At 23.9% G+C, this 20,408-nt stretch overlaps 1 protein-coding gene across 1 annotated transcript; it reads right to left on the reverse strand.

The window, feature by feature from the left end:
* Positions 1-5,287: 5,287 nt before the first annotated feature.
* Positions 5,288-13,348, reverse strand: LOC126901143 (beta-galactosidase-like). Its single transcript, XM_050677405.1, has 11 exons — positions 12,970-13,348; positions 10,632-10,798; positions 10,371-10,521; positions 10,241-10,304; positions 9,018-9,112; positions 8,757-8,946; positions 8,344-8,693; positions 8,000-8,278; positions 7,400-7,537; positions 7,135-7,341; positions 5,288-7,059 (listed from the first exon to the last, which is right to left on the reverse strand). The coding sequence occupies exons 1-11, from the start codon at positions 13,048-13,050 to the stop codon at positions 6,856-6,858; spliced, it is 1,926 nt and encodes a 641-aa protein (XP_050533362.1). The 5' UTR covers positions 13,051-13,348; the 3' UTR covers positions 5,288-6,855.
* Between the last annotated feature and the right edge of the window lie 7,060 nt (positions 13,349-20,408).

Raw genomic sequence — 20,408 nt, forward strand, 5'->3', positions numbered from 1 at the left:
TATAAACAATAAAAAAGTATTGTAAATATTAGGACACAGATGGTGTTTATAAATATATTTCAATGAAAACATTTTTTTTTTTCATTTTGTCACTGGTTGTTACAGTTTGCTCCCTCGTAGGTTTTGTATATTTAATGACCATGCAATTAAAAGTATACTGTCAAATCGTTACAATGAAATTATTCCTTGTCAAATTGGGGAGGTACTTATACAGCATAATTTATAATTCAAAAGGTATTTAAATAAATAAACGTCAAATATGTTTATATGCATGTATTATGTTATTTAAATTAACACATTAACCTATTTTCATATGATTAGTTTATCAATTAAACTCGATCCATATTTTTTTGTTAATTTTATAAAAAAAATATTCTTATATTCTATACTCTACTGTACTAATCACTTTTATTTTTATGGGCTTTATCTTTTTTTACATCTTCTGGAAATATAATAAAAATAACGCGCTCTAGTGGAGAAATATATATCAAGCAATTTTAAGTTTGATATAAAACTCCTAACTAAAACAATAACTTATAGAAGTACATAAAACGTAATAAAAAGTGACATAATAAACTTAAATAGATAAAAATGAGTCAACTTATGTTATAACATAATAATATGATAAATAATCTAAAAAATTAATGAAAGTTATTTTTTAATTTTATTAAAAACTATGATTCTAGTGTTGATTTTTTTTTTTTTTATTAAAAAAACAATAATAAAGAAAAATTAATAATTACAATTTTATACGATGTGTAATTTCATGTTGTATAACTATAAATTTATAATCAAACGGGTTAATTGACTGCGCATATGGACAAACGATTATGTTATGCTTCAGAACACAATTGATAAATATTATGGAAAATTATGTGCATATAAAATATTATAAAATAACTCAACTGTGAAGAATAAAATATATAACCATAGGCGGAATTTAACAAATATGGCAATACATGTCTGGAAAACAAAATGAGTTACTTGTTCTGGTGCTTAAAATTTTATGTTTTTATTTTGGTAATTTAAATACTGTTGTTTGTACTTAATCTAACCAAAATAAAAATGTCAAATGGTTTTAGATTTTGATTTGTTAGATCCGATTTGTTTATATGTGTATTTACAAAGACTAGTGCAATTAATTTATTTTTTATTATATAAGTAACAATTCAAATTTTCCTAAATAAAGATTATAGTAAAGCGAATGTTAATTATCTTTAGGGAAACACGAAATGTATCATTTATTATTTATATATATTTATTTAAAATGAAACTATTAGAAAATATAAGTAGATTTATGGTTTGAAATGTTAATCGTGCATCGTTCATCAACATACCTGCCCCCATCCAAAAGGACCCTTGTTCTAACCAATGATACATAGGCAGATGTATTGCACGTTGATATAAATGTATAAAGCAACGTTAGTGAACATGCAATGTTATCAACCCAACCGAAACTGTTTTAACGTTATCACTAAATGTTATCCTCGTGCACTTAGTAGATAATATCGCAAGGTTAATAAAAAAAAAAATATTTATGTACATGCAATGCTCATAAGTAAATATTTAAAATTGTGTTCTATAGTCTGAAATAAAAATGATAGTTATTGACGTAATATCCTTCGTGACAATTATTAATATACTTACAATTGTTCATAAAGACTACTATTAAAAAATTTTTAAATAACAGTTATGACTAATTTTGTTAATTTATTAATTTATAAATTAATTAAATTTGGATAAAAATAATAATTTGAATAGGACATGTATAAAAGTATTACTAGACTGCTTAAATTATAAATTTCTTTTCGATAATAATTAGTAGTCTATATTGTTATATAATACTTATGTAACATGATATCACTTGGTTTGTTCAAAATATTTAAAACATTATGTTCTATTATTTAGGGAACATAAAATCAATCATTATTTGTATTCGTTTTAAATGAAGACCCGGTGGAAATATGCACAAATCGTATAAAATAATAAATGTATGAACATACAGACAATATTAGAATAATATTATATTCTGAAGACCCTTTTCAATTCACAAACCATCTGTTAACATAAATTTTACATAACATTAAACATGCATTTTTAATGTTTAAATAATGCAAGGTCTTCATAGATATAGCTTATGGATGTAATAGTTACATGAATATTGAACTAATTAGCAAATTTTTGCGTGAGCTGTACTATATTAAATTGAATAAATCACAATTTAACTAACATTTTAGATTTTTTTATTAACAGATTGATAATCTTTAATCATGGGAAATAAAATTATGAAAAAATATAAGAAATCAAATAGTTTCTTAAGAAATTAATAATAGTATACAATTTTAATCTTACATAAATCATGTTTGAAATAAATAATTTTGCATTGTGTACTGGAATTTTATTTATTTAGTTTTATTTTAATAGTGCCGTTCATTTTAAGGACTTAAACTTTTCAGATAACTTGCTCTTTAAATATGGCATTAAACTACTCATTATTGTCATTTGTTAAGTATAATAATTTATTGTTTTGATATTTTATTTAACGTTCTTTCTTAAGAACTATTATTTTTGATAAAAAGTGCAAGAAATTCTACATAATTTTGAATGACAGAATCGAACCATATTACTTAGCCACTGAGATGCGTTGCATCCCAAATGAACTATAAAGACAATATTATTATTGTTTTTAACTTTAATATTAGATCAAATAACCTTTAGATTATCCTTAATAACATTAATAACTTGTACAATTAATTGTTTTAATATTCATAGATTTATTGTTTTAATTCATAATTATTTTACTTTACTCAAAAATCATTATAATTATTACAATGATACTAATTAAGTAAAACTTTACTTAAATTGTTTTTACATTAGTTCACTTGGATAATAAAATTTACTTTATTTCAATAAATTTGATTACAATAATTGTACCTTATGTTTACCAGGGAACTGAAATGTTTGAATGATAATGACAAGTATTATAAAAAAAACTCCCATGGAGCATCTGCTGGTGAAGTGTTTATGTTTATATGAAATATTAGCTAAAATGTTAGATGACATCATAGTTATGTAACTTAAGTCAAGTATAAAAAGACCCTGTTTATTGTAAATTGTATCAAAGTAAGTGCAGAAGACAAATAGACATCATGTAAGTATAACAGAAATTTTAATAACGTACATTATGAACTAGGATATAATATAAAATTATGGTTATAAATTTTTAATAAACCTTAAAAAAAAATTTTTTTTTTACATTAAAACATTTAATTTTAATTTTTCCAAACAAATTCAATTGGTTTTCTAATTTTTCTATAGTATATCATTGCTAAAAAACTAATTTTTATCCTAAAATATCATTTATAATTTAAAAATTTAATATTTTTACTAATGAAATTTCCAAATAAATGGTATGTTTTAAATTTATCATTCATTTAAGTTAAATGTTAATTTGATACAAGTTTTTAGCTAACGTGCAAATATTCAAAGTTGATTTATTTGTTTTATAATCTTACTATGGAAAATAAACGATTTTCATTATTTAATAATTTTTATTTTATAAATATGAGTCAGTTATTCAAAATTTCTTAAAATAAAAAATGTTATGTTTGAAATAATAAACATTAAGACATAACATATTACAACTCAATAACTAGATATTGAAAACATATGCATTGATAATTTACTAAATATATTTTATTAAATCAAAATTTGTTTTGTTTAAGGAAATATTTAGGTATTATTCCAATAGTAATATTGGTGGTAATAATAGAACTTATCTTTTTTACGGACACCTCGAATACTCATCCAATTGATCAACAATACATCTCATTGGATATTCCAAAAGTATAAAAGATTAATTGTTTTAATTTATACTAATTTATACTAAAATAATAATAATATTTCAGTTATTTGAAAATAAATTCTTGGAAGATGAAAATGTAATCAGCGCTTTAAAAATATCCGAGCCCAGTATAAATTTAGCAAAGAGGAATTCTGAAATTATTAGCGCACTAATGGGACTTAGAAGAGCGATGGCAAAACATTATACTGATAACCAAACTTACTGAATACATAGGCATGTTCATTAAGTTTTGAATTATATAATACAACTTTTTTTTTTAATCTAAATAAATGGATTAAGAGAAAGTAATATAATATCATTTTATTGATTTTAATTAATTTTATCGATTTCAGCACAATTAGTTATCATCATAGATATATACAAATCATATTATTTCATGCATCAAAATTTGTTATAACAAATTATAACAGATGACTATATTTTGTTTGAATGTATTTAAACCATAAAATAAGATTCATATTTGAATAATAAATTATAGTAGTAAAATCTTAGATTATTATGTTTTCACACAATTTTTTTTAAAGTTATTTCTAAATATTATAAAATGAAACCTTTATTAATTCGATGGCTATTCTTCAAAAAAATTACAGTAAAAAAAAAAACGTAAAATAGTTACTATAAAGTAATCTAGAAGCATTTTAAATAAAACAATATTTATAATTATTAAAATATTTCTATTTTACAAAAATAAGACTCTAAGTACAAACATTTCTCTGCACTAAAAAAAGTAAACGAAATGCTGCACCAGAGCCCCTTTTTAATTCATGGTATGCAATTTAAATATTAGTAAGCCATACAAATTGTATTTAAATCATTTTTTACAGTAAAAAGAAAAGCTTTGAATGGATAAATATTGATGTTCTATTTAAAGTTCTACTCCAAAAAATGAATTTAAGTTAAATTAAATATACTTTTTATTAAACCATATGGTATGGACAGGTATTATAATGTCGTATACGAGTTAATATTTTTTAATAATGTAAACTAAGTTTTGAATATCTATTTATATATACATTCGAGTTATGATATTCAGTATTTTTTAATTGGTCAGTTTTGAAATATTTTGATAATTAAATTCTAAAAACGTCTAATATTTTTTATAAGTCATAAAGTCTCTATAGAAATATATTTACTGAGAAACACACGTTAGGGTCACAAATTTCGTTATTTCTAAGAGATTTTATGATCGAAAGTATTTAATTGATTCTTTTTAATAAAATTGAAATATGATCCTTTAGAATAATCAAGTTTTAACATACGAATTAAAGACAAGGTATTATAAATAAAGTTATGCTTTCAATTAAGTCAAGAAAAACTGAAAATTGTAGGAATTGAATTATTATTGTAATAGATAAAAACAATAAAACTTAATTCATTAATTTTTATCTTATGACACATATATTTAAAAAACTTACAATAATATTTTAGTAATTACACTTTGCAAACCTGTACAAGAACTAATCACTTTTGGGTAAAAAGATCATTTAGTGTTTAAAATTGAATTATATTATAAACGTTTTTATTACATAATGAATCTTTAACTACATTTCCTTCCATTATTAGACATACAAATATAATTAGAAACTGACTGTTTTAAATCTCTGGGAATTAAAAAAAGGTTATTTGCGTGTAATACAAAGATATTTTAGTCTTATATTAACAAATAATTTAAACTAACTAAGCACACAATTTTAACACAATTCTTCTACTTAATCAAAAAATTTAATCATAGAATAAATTTAAAATTTCTTATAATGAAGATAAAGGTAAATAACTTATACAGGTCTTTTTATATTATTTTTATCAATCAACGTTGTAATTTATAAATTTATAGAATTAAATTTAAAGTTTATAGCCTTAATATTAAAATTACTTATATATTTTTATGTTTTATGTAATTTGTATTTTAATATAATACTAGAAAACAATTTATAAATTACATATATACGCATTTCGGAGAGTTACTGTCAACGTGAATAGCGAAATATTGATTCTTATATTTAGAACTATTATGAATGTGTTCAGCCAACAGTAAATAATTTGATGAAAAAAGCAATGACTAAAACATGGTACATAAAAAATATGCGGAAGATTGAGGTAACAAAAGAATAATAATACGGTACTCAAATACTATAGGGATTGGTATGAAAAGGAGTCGATGAACATTTATTGACGTTTAACGATATTCGAATATAGACTATATGGAAAAAAACAAAGAAAGAAAATTGATGAATGAAGTAGCAGCCGCGTTAAACAGGATCTATTTCAAACAACGTCGACTTATAAAAATGGTATCGAAGTGTACCGAGCATATCATCAACAAAAGGGAAAAATCAAATCTGTTGTAAACTATAATGACACTTAAAGGAATTTTTTATACTTGAATGCGCACTTCTGAATATATTGTTTAACTAATGAAACACTTCACAATACATTCAAATAGTTTTTTATGAATTTGATTTTCCAAATATCGTCTTATCATTATAAATACACCATTAATCAACTTAACGAAAATAACAAAATTACATGTACAAAAGAAAAATAGATCTGATTTTGAGTGTTGATAAATTTTGAAAAAATTACATAATTGAACCATAACGTTTGATATTAATTTAATCTAAGAACCTAATATCAAAAAGGTTATTTCGATAATAATTTATGTAACTAACTTATTGTCTTAATTAAGCAGTCAATAATACTTCTATGGTCATTACTAATTGAAGTGTTGAAATACGGTAATACTATTTAAAAAATTGTTCACGTATTATTACAATTGTGTGTAAATTACACTAATAATTAAATATTAAAATTAACAATACATATTTTATGAACAAATAAATAGAGTAATATCAATTTAGGTTTTGCATTCAATAATAGTAGTTGTACAAAAAGAGATCATTTTTAGCACATATTTTCTTATAATGTAAATGTGTATAATCACAATTTTTTTTTTTTTAATTAAAATTTTTACTAAAAATGTGATAATAATTCTAATCCGTTATTGATCCATTGAGTTTATGGTAATCGATAAATCTCACTGATAAATCTGGAGAAGCTTCTTCGAGTTCTACCATTATAAGTGTATTTGTAGCTGGAGGTGGTACAAGGAATACAGACGGTACAAAAAGTGTTATTTGGGGTCCAACTACTGGCCAATATCTACCCAAGTTTATACCGTTTAAAAACGCTACGCCCTATTTAGATTTAACAGTATTAATTACAGTTATTTAGGCGTTATAGTCTTAAATTATATTCGAAAAAACATTTACTTTAGTCCATCCTGAAGGATCTAACCATGTATCTAGACATTTGGCATTGCTTTCCGGCAAAACAAACTCTGTTTTAAAATAAGCTGGTAGTTGGGCATGTTGGGTAGGTTGAATAGTTGAAACCCAAGATGTTTCGTTTAAAGGATACGCTATCATTTTCCATGGACCTAAGGTTAAATTGTCCAATTTAACCGGATCGAAAATCCCCTGAAAAAATTATTAAAAATTATCGTATTTACATATTAAATAATAAGAATATGCAAACCTTCCTGTCTTCTAAAAAACTACCATAATTAATTCTTCCTAAATTTTCGACTAAAATGCTTAATTTTTCAACTTTTGAATTGATGTTCAATTGCATTGTAGTATTACCGTTAAATCGAGACATTATACCGACTTTTTCCTATAAACAGTAATATTTTATAACGCAAGTTTATAACCAGTACCAAAACATCGCCTAACTATGCTGTATTATTTATAAAAATAATTATAAAGAAATCTAAGAATTAAAAAAATATCAATAATGTGAATTAATACTAAACTCATAACAGTTATTATAACATTTAAAAAAATAATAATACAAAATTATCGTTTGATTAAAAGTTTGAATTTGTCAAAGCATACTACGATCGTTTAAATACCAATTTTTAATATTAATTAATCTTAACATAATCAGTTTGAAGATTTTATTTTCGTATATATTTTCACGTGTCTTAACGTTATCTTACGTTAGATTAGAATTAGAAACACAGAAAATAGATCTTAAACATTTTTTAAAAGTGTTTGATATAACTTTTAAAAAGTACATCGTGCTTTTAATTCGAATTTCCCTTTGTTTATAGTTATATTCAAGTAATAGTCATACTTGATCTAAATAGATAATTGCTCGATCTCTGACGGTTTTCAACGTAAGATTCATTGTAGGGCTCATTAATGCTTTTTGTTCATCTGTTAAAATGGTTTCGTACAATACAAAACCGGTGTTAACATCTAAATCTTCAAAACCTAACGGAATATCACTGGTTATTGGTCGATAGCGTTGAGTGATCTTTTCAAATAAGCTAGCAACTGGGTACAAAGTAAATTTCCCATAATCACCTTTAGGTCGAATAACAGGCAATATTTCATTTGACAGACCAAAATTCTATAAAATAATGTTTCAGAAATAAAAAATAAAGAATATATAATTTTAAATACAATAAATCTTACAGCTTTTTCTAATGTTTGCTTAATCATATAATATTTTTCTGTTGGATCACCAGCTTCGTCCAATGGAGCATCATAATCGTAAGAAGTCAACTGAGGCTGAAAGCCAAAGTTTGGTGAATTTTTATTCGTATTTGCGCCGGACGTAAAACCGAAATTAGTTCCTCCGTGGAACATATAGAAATTGTAAGAAGCATTCATAGCCATCATCTCTTTCATTTTTCTTACAACTAATTCAGATTTTACTTTTGAATTTGGCTCTCCCCAATGAGATAACCATCCCGGATAAAATTCAGAATTAATTAAAGGACCCTTTGGTTGTGTCTTTCTCATGTAGTTAAAACATTCACTGACTTAAAAAATGTTGACAATTATGACCAGATTGATTGTAAGTTAAATTATTTTTATTTTACTACCATTGCTATGAACACCGAAGTCAACAGTAGCATAAACACCTGGAATAGCACCACAAGTAAAATAAGAATAACCACATCCATCAGTAGTATAAAGCAAGGCCTTGAAACCAACATAACTTCTATATAAGTCCCGTAACCATTTCATATATTCTCGATCACAAGCATCATAACTGCCATATTCATTTTCAACCTTATCAAATGATATTGGATAATTAAAAGAACATGGAAATGATAATAATAGTATAGATTAGGTCCACTTACTTGCACCATAATAATATTTCCTCCATTTCCGTATAAATAAGGCTTTATTTTCGGCATAAGTACGTCAAACCATTGAGTTACGTATTTTTTGAATTCTGAAAACATACACTACTAGTACAATACTAACTTTCAATCATAACTGTTAATAAAATTATTAGATACATACTTAAATATATACTCTTAAATAAATAATGTGTTCGATAAAACCATAGGCGAAAATAGAAAGAGGCTAGACACCCAATATATTAATAGTCCCCTCTAAAATTTAGAAAAATATTTTGGTTAATGTAAAATCACAAGAATGTATAAGCCAATAAAATTTTAATTTTTTAAACTAAATTATTTAGTTTTTTCTTAAAACTGACAGGTAAAATTATAGAACACTCTTAGAGTTAGGAATTAAAACTTATTTAATTAAAATACCTCTAAATTTACATAGGGTAAAAACAAAGTAAAAAAAAAAAAAAATTGAATAATTGGATAATATATATTTTTTTTCTTTGATGCGTTCCCTTGTTCCTACACAGACTTTTTAATGTTATATACAATATATTTTATGGTGAAATAAAAGTATAGAAATATCTTATTAATACCCCAAAAATATTATTCTATTGCCGTCTATGGATAAAACAATTTATTTATTTAAATATTTATTTTTATGAACTATAGTAAATAGTTTATAGTCTAGGTTTACTGTAAGTAAAATTATTTCTAAGGGATTATTTTAGAGATAAGTATCAAAAGTTAAAAGGGAACTTATTTTTATAATTATTTTAAATGGATAAATAAAAATTTGACTAGTCAACAACCAGTTTTGTATATTTACTTTCTGAGATATTACCATTTAAATATTTAGAAAAGGCGAGGAGAGCAGTAATGTTTAACGACGTTCTATTTTCGCCATAATACTCAAATACGAATTTATATACATTGCTCGCCCTTCACATCTAAATGGTAATCACTGATTACTAATCAGTCAATATTTTATCTAGACCATTCTATAGTGAAACAAATAATTGTTGTTTCCCATATAATTTTCAAAAATTACAACTTGAGTCTTTCCTCAAGGTAATAATTTTTATTTAAATAAACTTGATATTTACTATAGTTCATAAAAATTAAATAAATTTTAATTTGTTTGTTTTTATGAAAAAAATACGGAGTGCTATTCTTAACGAATTATTGTATAATAAAAGACTAAGTAAATGAAAAATAACACATACTAGGGTCGTTTGTTCTAAGCCTTTTTTTGGGTACCACATTCAGTAACCAGTATGGAAATCCACCCTATTAAAAAAATATATGCATGTTATTACTATCATCGAAAAAATGATAAATTTTATATTTACTAACAAAATCTCTTTCAGCACAAATATATGGACCTGGCCTAAGTAACACATACATTCCTTCATCCTGAATCAATTCTATAAAATATTCTAAATCGGCCATATCGTCGAAATTGTACACTCCTGAATACGGCTCATGTAAACTCCATTCGACATAGCTTCAAATGAAATAAATAATGATTTTTAATTTACAATCTTTAAACTATTATATAGTTTAACTAATGTAACTTAAAATATTATTATGTAAAATATTAATAAAATTATTTACGTTGAAACTGCATTTAAACCAGCAGCTTTCATTTTTTGTATTCTATCTTTCCAAAATGCTTTTGGAATTCTAAAGTAATGTAATGAACCAGAAACAAAACGAAAAAATTTACCATCCATTAAAAGTTCATTGTTATTGTAATCCACAGTAAATGTTGGTTTACTTATCTAAAAATAAAAATGTACGTTTATTTTAACTATAGTTATAATCAAACAATCTAGACGAAAATTCTATAGTTTTAACAGCACAAAAATGTATTTTCCATTAAATAAATGACACTGTATTATATCAAATGATAAATCCAATCAACTGGCGTTAAATTTTATACAATTTTAGTAAAAAAAAATAGCTGAATAAATTTATTAAGAACGTTAGATATTATATAATATTTAATATTTTAATTTAATAACTTCTAATAGAAATCCCACAATAAATAACAACAATACTTTACATTAAACTTTTCTTTCCTTATGAAAATGAAATTAATTGATTCTTCTAACTAAAAGTAAACGCATGTTTAGGGTTGAGAAACAATATATTGTTTCGGGTATTTTTTTTTTTTATTCATTGCTTTTATAACAACAATAGATGGCCACGTTATTACCAGACAATAATTTTTTTTCTATTAGTTAATTCGACCCAAGTATGAGATTTATGTTAACCTTTGTAAACGTGTAATATTACTCGTGATTGATGCTTTTGACATCAAAACAATACATTGTTTTAATATAAATAACGCTTAGAGTTCTTTATGCACGAATTTGTTTTAATCTTTTCCAACTTTTGAATTTACTAACGATGAAAATAATATAGGTGAAATTTACCATTCTGATTATAAATAAAAATACATTTAACAATAATAATAAAAAAATATAAGCTTGTATAAATTTATTGCCAAGGAAACTTTAATATTAAGTCATTGCGATATAATTTATTAATACGCAACAAAAAGTTTCAAAAATTACATTTTACAATAAGTTTCTAAAAGGCAAGTAATTTTGGAGAAATAATGATTGATATTGATTTAATAATAATGGATTATATATGGCTACCACCTGACTAAAAAAATCTACATCGAATTATTGTAAAATAATTCAACTATTATAGCGCATTTGATACCCTGTTTAATAATTTCTTACAAATAATATTATGGCCTGATTTCACTCATTAGTAATTAGTTTTTTTTTATATTTTACAATATTAGGAAAAAAATTAAATATTTATAGTTATGTCATTAGTAGTTATTGAAATCTTACATTTATATTTAAAATTCAGTAAAATACTGAATAGTCTAAAACATGTAATTAAAAGTTACTTTGTGCAAATGGCTGACAATTTTATTCAAAAAAAAAAATTAAATACACTTTTGACCTTGTAAAATTTAAAAATAACATTTTCTTTGTTAGATATTGTCAAAAGTATTTATCTAACTTCACAATTTATCTTATTTGTTTTTTTTTTGCTGTTTTACTGATTTAACTATAAACAATAGTTTAAAATTTTTTCAACAATTTTGAAACTATAAACCCTTGATTTCTAAAAATAGACAATATAATTAAGTATAAAAATATAAATTTTTACTTATAAAAATAAGTAAAATTAGGTCAATAAATTATATAACTTGGTCAAATTCAAATTACTAAAATTACTATGAAACTTCTTGACATTATGTACAGACTATAAGTGAAAAAAGTTTTTTTAAAAAGCAAGACAAAATATTTGTTAAATGAAAGTTATTAAAGATGTCAAAACCTTGTGGAAGAACTGTATATCAAAAATAAAGTAGTTTATTAATTTACAACTTAAAACTTTTCCATTATTTTTTATTCGTAAATCATTGATATAGAATATACAGTATTAGAATTTATGTTCATATCTGTTCGCTAAATGATAAATGATTATATCTATTGTATTAATTTCTTTGTAATTTACATTTTATTGTAAACAATAATTAAACGAATCATTTACAAAACAAGATTTTATCGTCTAAACAGACTGCTACTTAACGTCGCATTACTTACAATGTAGTGAACTAATAATCAACTTTAGGCTGTAAAATTAAAATATCCATTGAAATTTTTACAATATTTGCATTAATAATCTAATTGTGTTTGGAGCCATAAATTAATCTCCAATCTTGTTCTAAATAACTGGTTCAATGGATTATTGATTTCATAGGGTTGTAGGAAATTATTTATTACACGGATGTAAAAAAAAAAACAAATTAATAACCATTAAATTATCTTCTGAAAAAGTCTTTATCTAACTTCGAATATAATAGCAACTAATATTTTTTTTGTTTATACATTTTATGAAAATTTGTTTTACCAATACTTACTCCTAGAAGAGCACTCAAAGTGCCTGTGATGTTGGCCAATAAGGACAATAGCAACACTACTGGAAACCCGTAAAAACGCATATTTGTGGCCAATCGAGCGTGGACGGTAATCTTGACCCGTTGACGTTGGACTAATACGGTTGCAACTATATTGGTTTGTATATCAGCACCGATGTCACTCACCTCATGACCTCCGCAACCGGACTAGACAGACAACTGCACGAGGCTGACGGTACCGGTCCCGTCACTGAAATTGTTCGTCACCCACTTGGTCATTTGTTCAGTCCCCACGGTAAATGACTCGATAACAATACGGCCATCCATTATTAATTAAGAGATTGCATTTAAAGTCAACTATGTTAATTGTTGTTCGTATGAATAACTCTAAACGACTTCTAACTTGCGATAAACAAATAAAACAAGTACTTATATTAATAAGGAATCAATATATATATCCGTATTGTAAGTATTATAAATGATACAATTGTGATGTATTGCGAACTTAATAAAAAATGTTATTACTATGATAATTGTTATTTATGTAGTATGCCAGCTGTTAATATCTTTGCCGTTTACTCGGTTACTGGGGCATCCCCGTGAATTTTCTTTTGATAATAATATCTATTACAACAACGTCTATTGGTCAAAATAGTAACGAAACTCGACATTATATTTATTTTAACACAAAAAACATTACATTTTAATATGGGGAAATTTTATTAATGAGATTATAAAAGTTTCCGAAAAGGAGCATAGCAATAAATTAATAAGCTATTATAAAGTTGAGAATTATTTAATAAGTGATATATTTATTAATTAATTACATTTATTTCCATTTAAAATAAAATATCATTAAGTACAATGCGGCACAATAATTTTGTTTAAATGTACTTCTTACTATTCATATTAATAAATGTGTCGCATGAGTGAATTATGAAACATTTTTATCATATTAAAAATCATAATATAATATTATGATTATGTTGATACCCCGTGTAATTGGCTGTATTATAATTGCAATCTAAAATTACAAGTCATACCTTCTTCTTTTCATAGTCGTTTCAAAATTGTACGAAAAAAGCTATTTATTAACCTAATTAGTTAGTACGTAAAATTAAAAATTCACAATTTAAAAGAGAAAGACGAATAGTTATTTCATAAAATGTCACTTTTTTTTTATGCATGAAAAATTAGAGAAAGTAAAAAAAAATCATCATTTGATCATAGGTGGTCTTAGTAGAGAGACAATGACTATACCGGCCAATTTTGCCACTTAATACAATTAAGGCCAACCTAAAGAAATTTTTCTTTATAGTCTAAGTGTTCATAAGTTTGTTTTTAATTTAAAATTGGTATTAACTAATTGAAAACATTTTTATTAACTAAAATTAAGAATTTCGCAATAATATAGACAGTACTTTATATAATTTATTACAAGTAGGACACGAACAAACTATTTTTAATTTCATTATTCTATCTTTCCAATANTATATATATATAAATTAAAAGTAGATTAATCACTGATATAATGGTTGATGTCTAATAATAACGACAAAAAATCAATTTTTATGTTATATCCAATAAAAATCTTAAATTATGTTATAGTTATTAAGAATATTATCAGTAATATCTTATACATAAGTATACATTTAAACTGAACTCATCGTAAAGTTCATCTCAGGAGCCATAGTTACAATCAGAGGTCTGATCTATACTGCCGATTTAACTTGTTTTCTATTTGTTTTTGTAATTTTTGTTGTTGTTAATTTTGTTATTATTTTTGTTGTTTTGTTTTTATCGTTATTGCCATTTTTGTTTTTGTCGTTGTTGTTACTCCTTTGTTTTTCATCGAATGTGAAAAATGTATTAAAAAATTATTTTATTTCGATGACTATGGGAAAATAATAATGTTGCATTGTTCTGTTTATGCTTAATTTGGTTGAAAAATATTATTGGACAGGTAAGTCAAGTTTTCAAAAATATTATATCAAATAAAAGGGAAATACTGAAATAATTAGGAATAATGAAGGTCATTATTAGTAATTTAATTATTAAAGTAATTAGTAGTTCTATGATTTATAGCTATATTGTATGAATAAATATCTGTTATATCAATTCAACGTAAAATAATATTTACGAAATTGATATTTAATAATTTATTATTGTAATTTTTAAGGAGAAATTAGAAAAAATTATAAAGTAGTTATTATTTTTTTGCAAACGTTTATAAAAATTGAATGTCTCAATGCAATACTTAAAAAAAAAATTTGTTTCTTATTTATAAATAAATTTACTGGTTTATAAGGAATTTTCTTCAAAGACCAAAATATACTTTTCTAAATCCATTTTTGCACCGATTTCAAATCTGCAATTAGAGTTTCGATTTGAGCAAAAATTGTGTTTAAAAGTGAAAATTTTAATAATATAAGCTTTCATAAAAATCAACTTAAAATGAACAAAAATATATGTTAAAAATGTCACATTGAATTGAAATTTTGTACGTATTATTTTTAATATATTAAATATCTTGATAAAAACAATTTTTTTCATTTGTTTCTAATTAGTAATAATCTCAAAAATGAGGTAATAGAAAAAAACAAACAGTAGTACAGTGGGGTCGCGGCACAATGTCAGTGTGGCATTGTTGAGACTAGTATAGATGATATCTGACAGTGATTATAATCACTATCATAAAAAACCCAGCACAGTGGGGTCGCGGCATAGTGGGGATGTTGCATAGTTGGGTCCAGTATAGATTTAATCTGACAGTGATTAAAATCACTATCATAAGAAACGCTTCGATGCAAATCAGTAGATAGTGTTTAATTCTAAGAAATTGGTGGATAATTACAAAAGCTACATTATCTGCTAGTTTCTTATTAATACCCTGATTAAGATAAAGTATGTCGAATGAAAAAGGGATTATTAAAAAATATTATTTCTCATAAAAAAATTGTGTTGATTCGTACACTTTTCAATGAGTTATAGCATTATAAAGTTAAAAATGTAACCAACCCAACCCAACATCAACTCCTATTTCCTTAATTATATCCAGATTAGTAATTATTTTAATTATATATTATATAATTTTTATAATTAATTATTTTCAAATTATTATTGATTTTTAATATGTTAAAAGTAATCATTTTGAACCTACTTCTTTTTGTTCTTTAAAGTGAAAGTTTTAATAAAAAAAAAATGAATTTATTACCATAACTTTTAACTCAACTTGCAAGTTTGAAATAAATATTATTAAATAGAAAAAAATGAAATTGGTAGATTATTTCAAAAACAACAATAACACTTATTCCCTTAATTTTACCCCGATTTATAACTATAATATATGAATACATAATAATTACAGTAATTAAATTGAGTATGAAAGTGGTATTCAATAATATAATATTGTAATTTTTACGGAGATATTATAAAAATAAAAAGGAGTTGTATATTCATATACTTTTAATGCGTATACAAATTTAAAGGAATTTATGCAATACTTTTTAATAAAAAAATTTTGTTACTTATGAATAAATACACTAAACAAAAGGAACTTTCATCAGAAAAAAAATATACTTTTCTAAATAAACTTTTCGTGATGTTTTCAAATGTGCAATTAAACTTTTTCTATTACTTCTAAGTTTTAATATTATTACTTATTATTAAAAAATAAGTATTTACATATAAAAAAAAATAATTAAGAACAAAAAAAATTGTATTAAATTAATACTGATTTTGATTTTTAATATGTTAAAGGTAATCATTTTGAACCTATTTTTTATTGTCTTTTAAAGTGAAAGTTTTAATGAAAAATACCTTCTCAGCTTCGCATCGAAGCTAAAAAATGAATTTGTTACCATAACTTATAGTTCAACTTGCAAGTTTGAAATTGACATTATTAAATTGAAAAAAATGAAATTTTTAAGATTAATATGCAATCTGGAAATTTTATAATTACTAATTACAGTACATTTGTCAGAAAAATTCGATTTTTTTACATTTTTATCGTAATAGATAACTGAAATAGAAAGAATAGTAATCATATCCTAATAACTTTTGGTGTTTAAAAAAATTCTGCAATTGAAATATTCAGAACTTAATTAATTTTAATAATTTACTTTAATTAAATGAACCAATCAAACCAAAGTAGTTAAAAAGATTTACTCAATTGAGCATATTATCAAAAATATAATTATAATTGTAAAACTCCATCGTTAACTTCAGGTGAAACTAAAAATCATTTTTTTTTTAAATTTATGATTTATATAGCAAAATATTACTAAAAAATTTGGCATATTATAGACTGGTAGTAGCACACAGAAATAGAGTTAAAAAATTAATAAATTATAAAGTAAAATTATTTACTTTTGTAGTTGAATACTTTTATCATATCAAATTTAATTCGACAATAAATAATTTAAGAATATTAAAAATTAATGATTTTAATTGTTTGTATGGACAAATCTAGTTAAGCTACTTTTTATTTGAATAAGGAATATTTTTTTGATTTTTAAGAGTAATAACTTAAACTAATCATTAACTTAAATATCATAAACTTAAATGAATCATTTGACGTATCGTTGAAAAAAGTAGGTCTAGTGAGGGTTGGCAAAATAAATCGTAGCCAGAAAAAGAACCACATAGTAAAATAATATTAACATGAATATCAATTTCTTCTCACGAGGGGAGACTATAGTGATAAGATCCTTTATATTTATTGAAATTATTGAATCTAAATGAGATAAATATCAAATGATTTGAAAATTCTATTCTAACTCAAAAAAAAAATGCAAAATTTTAGAAGCCACAAACGGATTTGAACCTCGTACCCTAGGCGTTAAAGATCAAGGTGTTACCCATTCGGCAACTATTCGTTGATTTTTGTTGCATGATAAAATTGGCTATTTAAGCTAACTCAAATTTAAAAATTACTTTTTCGACTTTAAAAAAGTAAAAAATGTTAATAAGTATAATATCATATGTCTTATGAACTTTATTCTATGTCAATGAAATTATATAATATTCATGAAAGTCAGTTTATTCCCCTAATAAAATATTTTAAAATAAAATAAAATACAAAACCTAGAATTTTAATAAAAAATAGCATATTTTTAAATACGGTAGCCTTTTGCGCATAGAAGATAGGTCGTCGGGACAAATTTTTTTTTTTCATTTAGTAGTACATAAAATAAGCTTTAATTTGATATATGTTTAAAGGACGCAGTATTTCCGGAACATTTTCAAAAATTAAGTTGAAAAAGTTAGTTTTTGTAAAAAAGTTGCTATTTTAAATCCCCCCTGTGAGCAGAATAAGTGTTAGATTTTCAAAAAAAAATGATATCAAATGAAAGAAAATTACCTAAGGTTTCAATATAAAGAAATATTATTTTGATTAGTTAATATTTGAAAAAGTTATGGCAGTTTTAAGTACAAAAAACATCGTTATAAAAGGTGATTTTTATCGCAAATATTACATTTTTTTTATAATTTCGACAGCCATTTGCACATAGAAGATAAGGTGTCGGGACAAATTTTTTTTTTTCATTTTATAGTACATAAAAAAAGCTTTAATTTGATATATGTTTAAAGGACGCAGTATTTCCGGAACATTTTCAAAAGTTCAGTTGAAAAAGTTCTATTTTTTATACAATGTTTCAAAGTTTGAACCCCCCCTATATAAGGGGAAATTGTCTAATTTTAATAAAAAGTATGTCAAATGGAAGATGTACTTATAATGTATTTAGAAAAAAAAAAATTGTGCTGATACATGCATTTTTCGAAAAGTTATAGCATTTTTAAGTTGAAAATTAAAAATTGAAAATCGAAAATTTTAACACAAAAATAGTGTTTTTTTAACTACGGCAACCGTTTACATGCAGAAGATAAAGTGTCGGGACAAATTTTTTTTTTTCATTTTATAGTACATAAAATAAGCTTTAATTTGATATATGTTTAAAGGACGCAGTATTTCCGGAACATTTTCAAAAATTAAGTTGAAAAAGTTAGTTTTTGTAAAAAAGTTGCAATTTTAAATCCCCCCCCATGAGCAGGTTAAGTGTTAAATTTTCAAAAAAATTATATCAAATGAAAGGAAAATATCTAAGGTTTTAGTTTAAAAAAAAATTATGTTGATTTGTTGATTTTTGAAAAAGTTATGGAAGTTTTAAGAAAAAAAAGTGAAAAAAATGACAAAATTTGTCGATTTTTAAATTTGTAATTTTTTTGGATATTTCCCCCATTTGCGGGGAACGAGGGAAAATTTTTAAATTTTTAAGGGTAATGTCTTCAACTAGATACAATTTGTGATCTTTTGACGTATTGTTAAAAGAAATCGGTCCAGTGAGAGCTGAGAAAAAGTAGTGACAGACACAAAAAAAAAAAAAAAAAAAAAAAAAAAAAAAAAAAATAAAAAAAAAAATAAACACATCATGGTAAAATTAATACCTTCTCAGCTTCGTATCGAAGCTAAAACGCTTCGATGCAATTCTGTAGATAGTGTTTAATTTTAAGAAATTGATGGATTATTGAAAAGCAAATTCTAACTCAAAAAGAATTACGGAAAAACTACAAAAAAATCATTGCCTTAGATTTTTACTGAATCGTCAAACGTTCGTCGCATTCGTTTTTTGATAAAATTGGCAATTTAAGCTGATTGAAAAATTAAAATTAATTTTTTCGACTTTAAAAAAAAAAAAATTAAAATAAGTTTAACATTATATTCTATGTCAATTATATTTATACAATATTCATAAAAATCATTGTACCTCTTATAAGGTATTTTATAATACAAACCCAACCAATAATTTGAACACAAAATAGCATGTTTTTTTAACTACGGCAACCATTTGCACATAGAAGATAAGTGGTCGGAACAAATTTTTTTTTTTTTTGAATTTATAGTTCATTACATAAGCTTTATTTTAACATTAGTTTAAAGGACGCAGTATAAAAAGAAAGGGAAATATCTAAGGTTTCAATATAAAAAAGAATTATTTTTTCAATAAGTTTTGGCAATTTAAAAAAAAAAAATGTCCAATTTACCGATTCTAAAAATCGTAATTTATTCGGGGATTTTCACTATTTACGGGGAACGAGGATAAAAAAAAATTAGAAAAAAAAAGACGTAGTATTTCTGAACATTTTTAAAACCTAAGTTGAGAAGTTAAATGTTGTAAAAAAGTTGCTATTTTGAATCCCCCCGTAGACAGGTAAAGGGTCAGATTATCATAAAATTTATATAATATGAAATGAAAATTTGTAAAGTATTTATATATAAAATAAAAATTTTGGTTTGTTCAATTTTCGAAAAGTTATAGAAATAAAAAGTTAATAATGTAAAATATAAAATCGACAATTTTAACACAAAAATAGTATACGGTAGCCATTTACTATTTACACTATTTACACAGTTTAAGACAAACTAAAGTTTGAAATATTTT

This window comes from Daktulosphaira vitifoliae, unplaced genomic scaffold, assembly GCF_025091365.1.
Source record: "Daktulosphaira vitifoliae isolate Bord-2020 unplaced genomic scaffold, ASM2509136v1 Scaffold_3, whole genome shotgun sequence".
In the NCBI taxonomy this organism is placed as follows: Eukaryota; Metazoa; Arthropoda; class Insecta; order Hemiptera; family Phylloxeridae; genus Daktulosphaira; species Daktulosphaira vitifoliae.

Excerpts from the sequence above, each read along its gene's own strand:
- LOC126901143 (XM_050677405.1), bottom strand. The coding sequence starts at position 13,050 with ATGCGTTTTTACGGGTTTCCAGTAGTGTTGCTATTGTCCTTATTGGCC. Across the intron at positions 10,305-10,370 it reads TTTGTGCTGAAAGAGATTTT|GGTGGATTTCCATACTGGTT; the intron begins GTTAGTAAATAT and ends TTTTTTTAATAG. Across the intron at positions 8,694-8,756 it reads CTTCGGTGTTCATAGCAATG|TCAGTGAATGTTTTAACTAC; the intron begins GTAGTAAAATAA and ends ACATTTTTTAAG.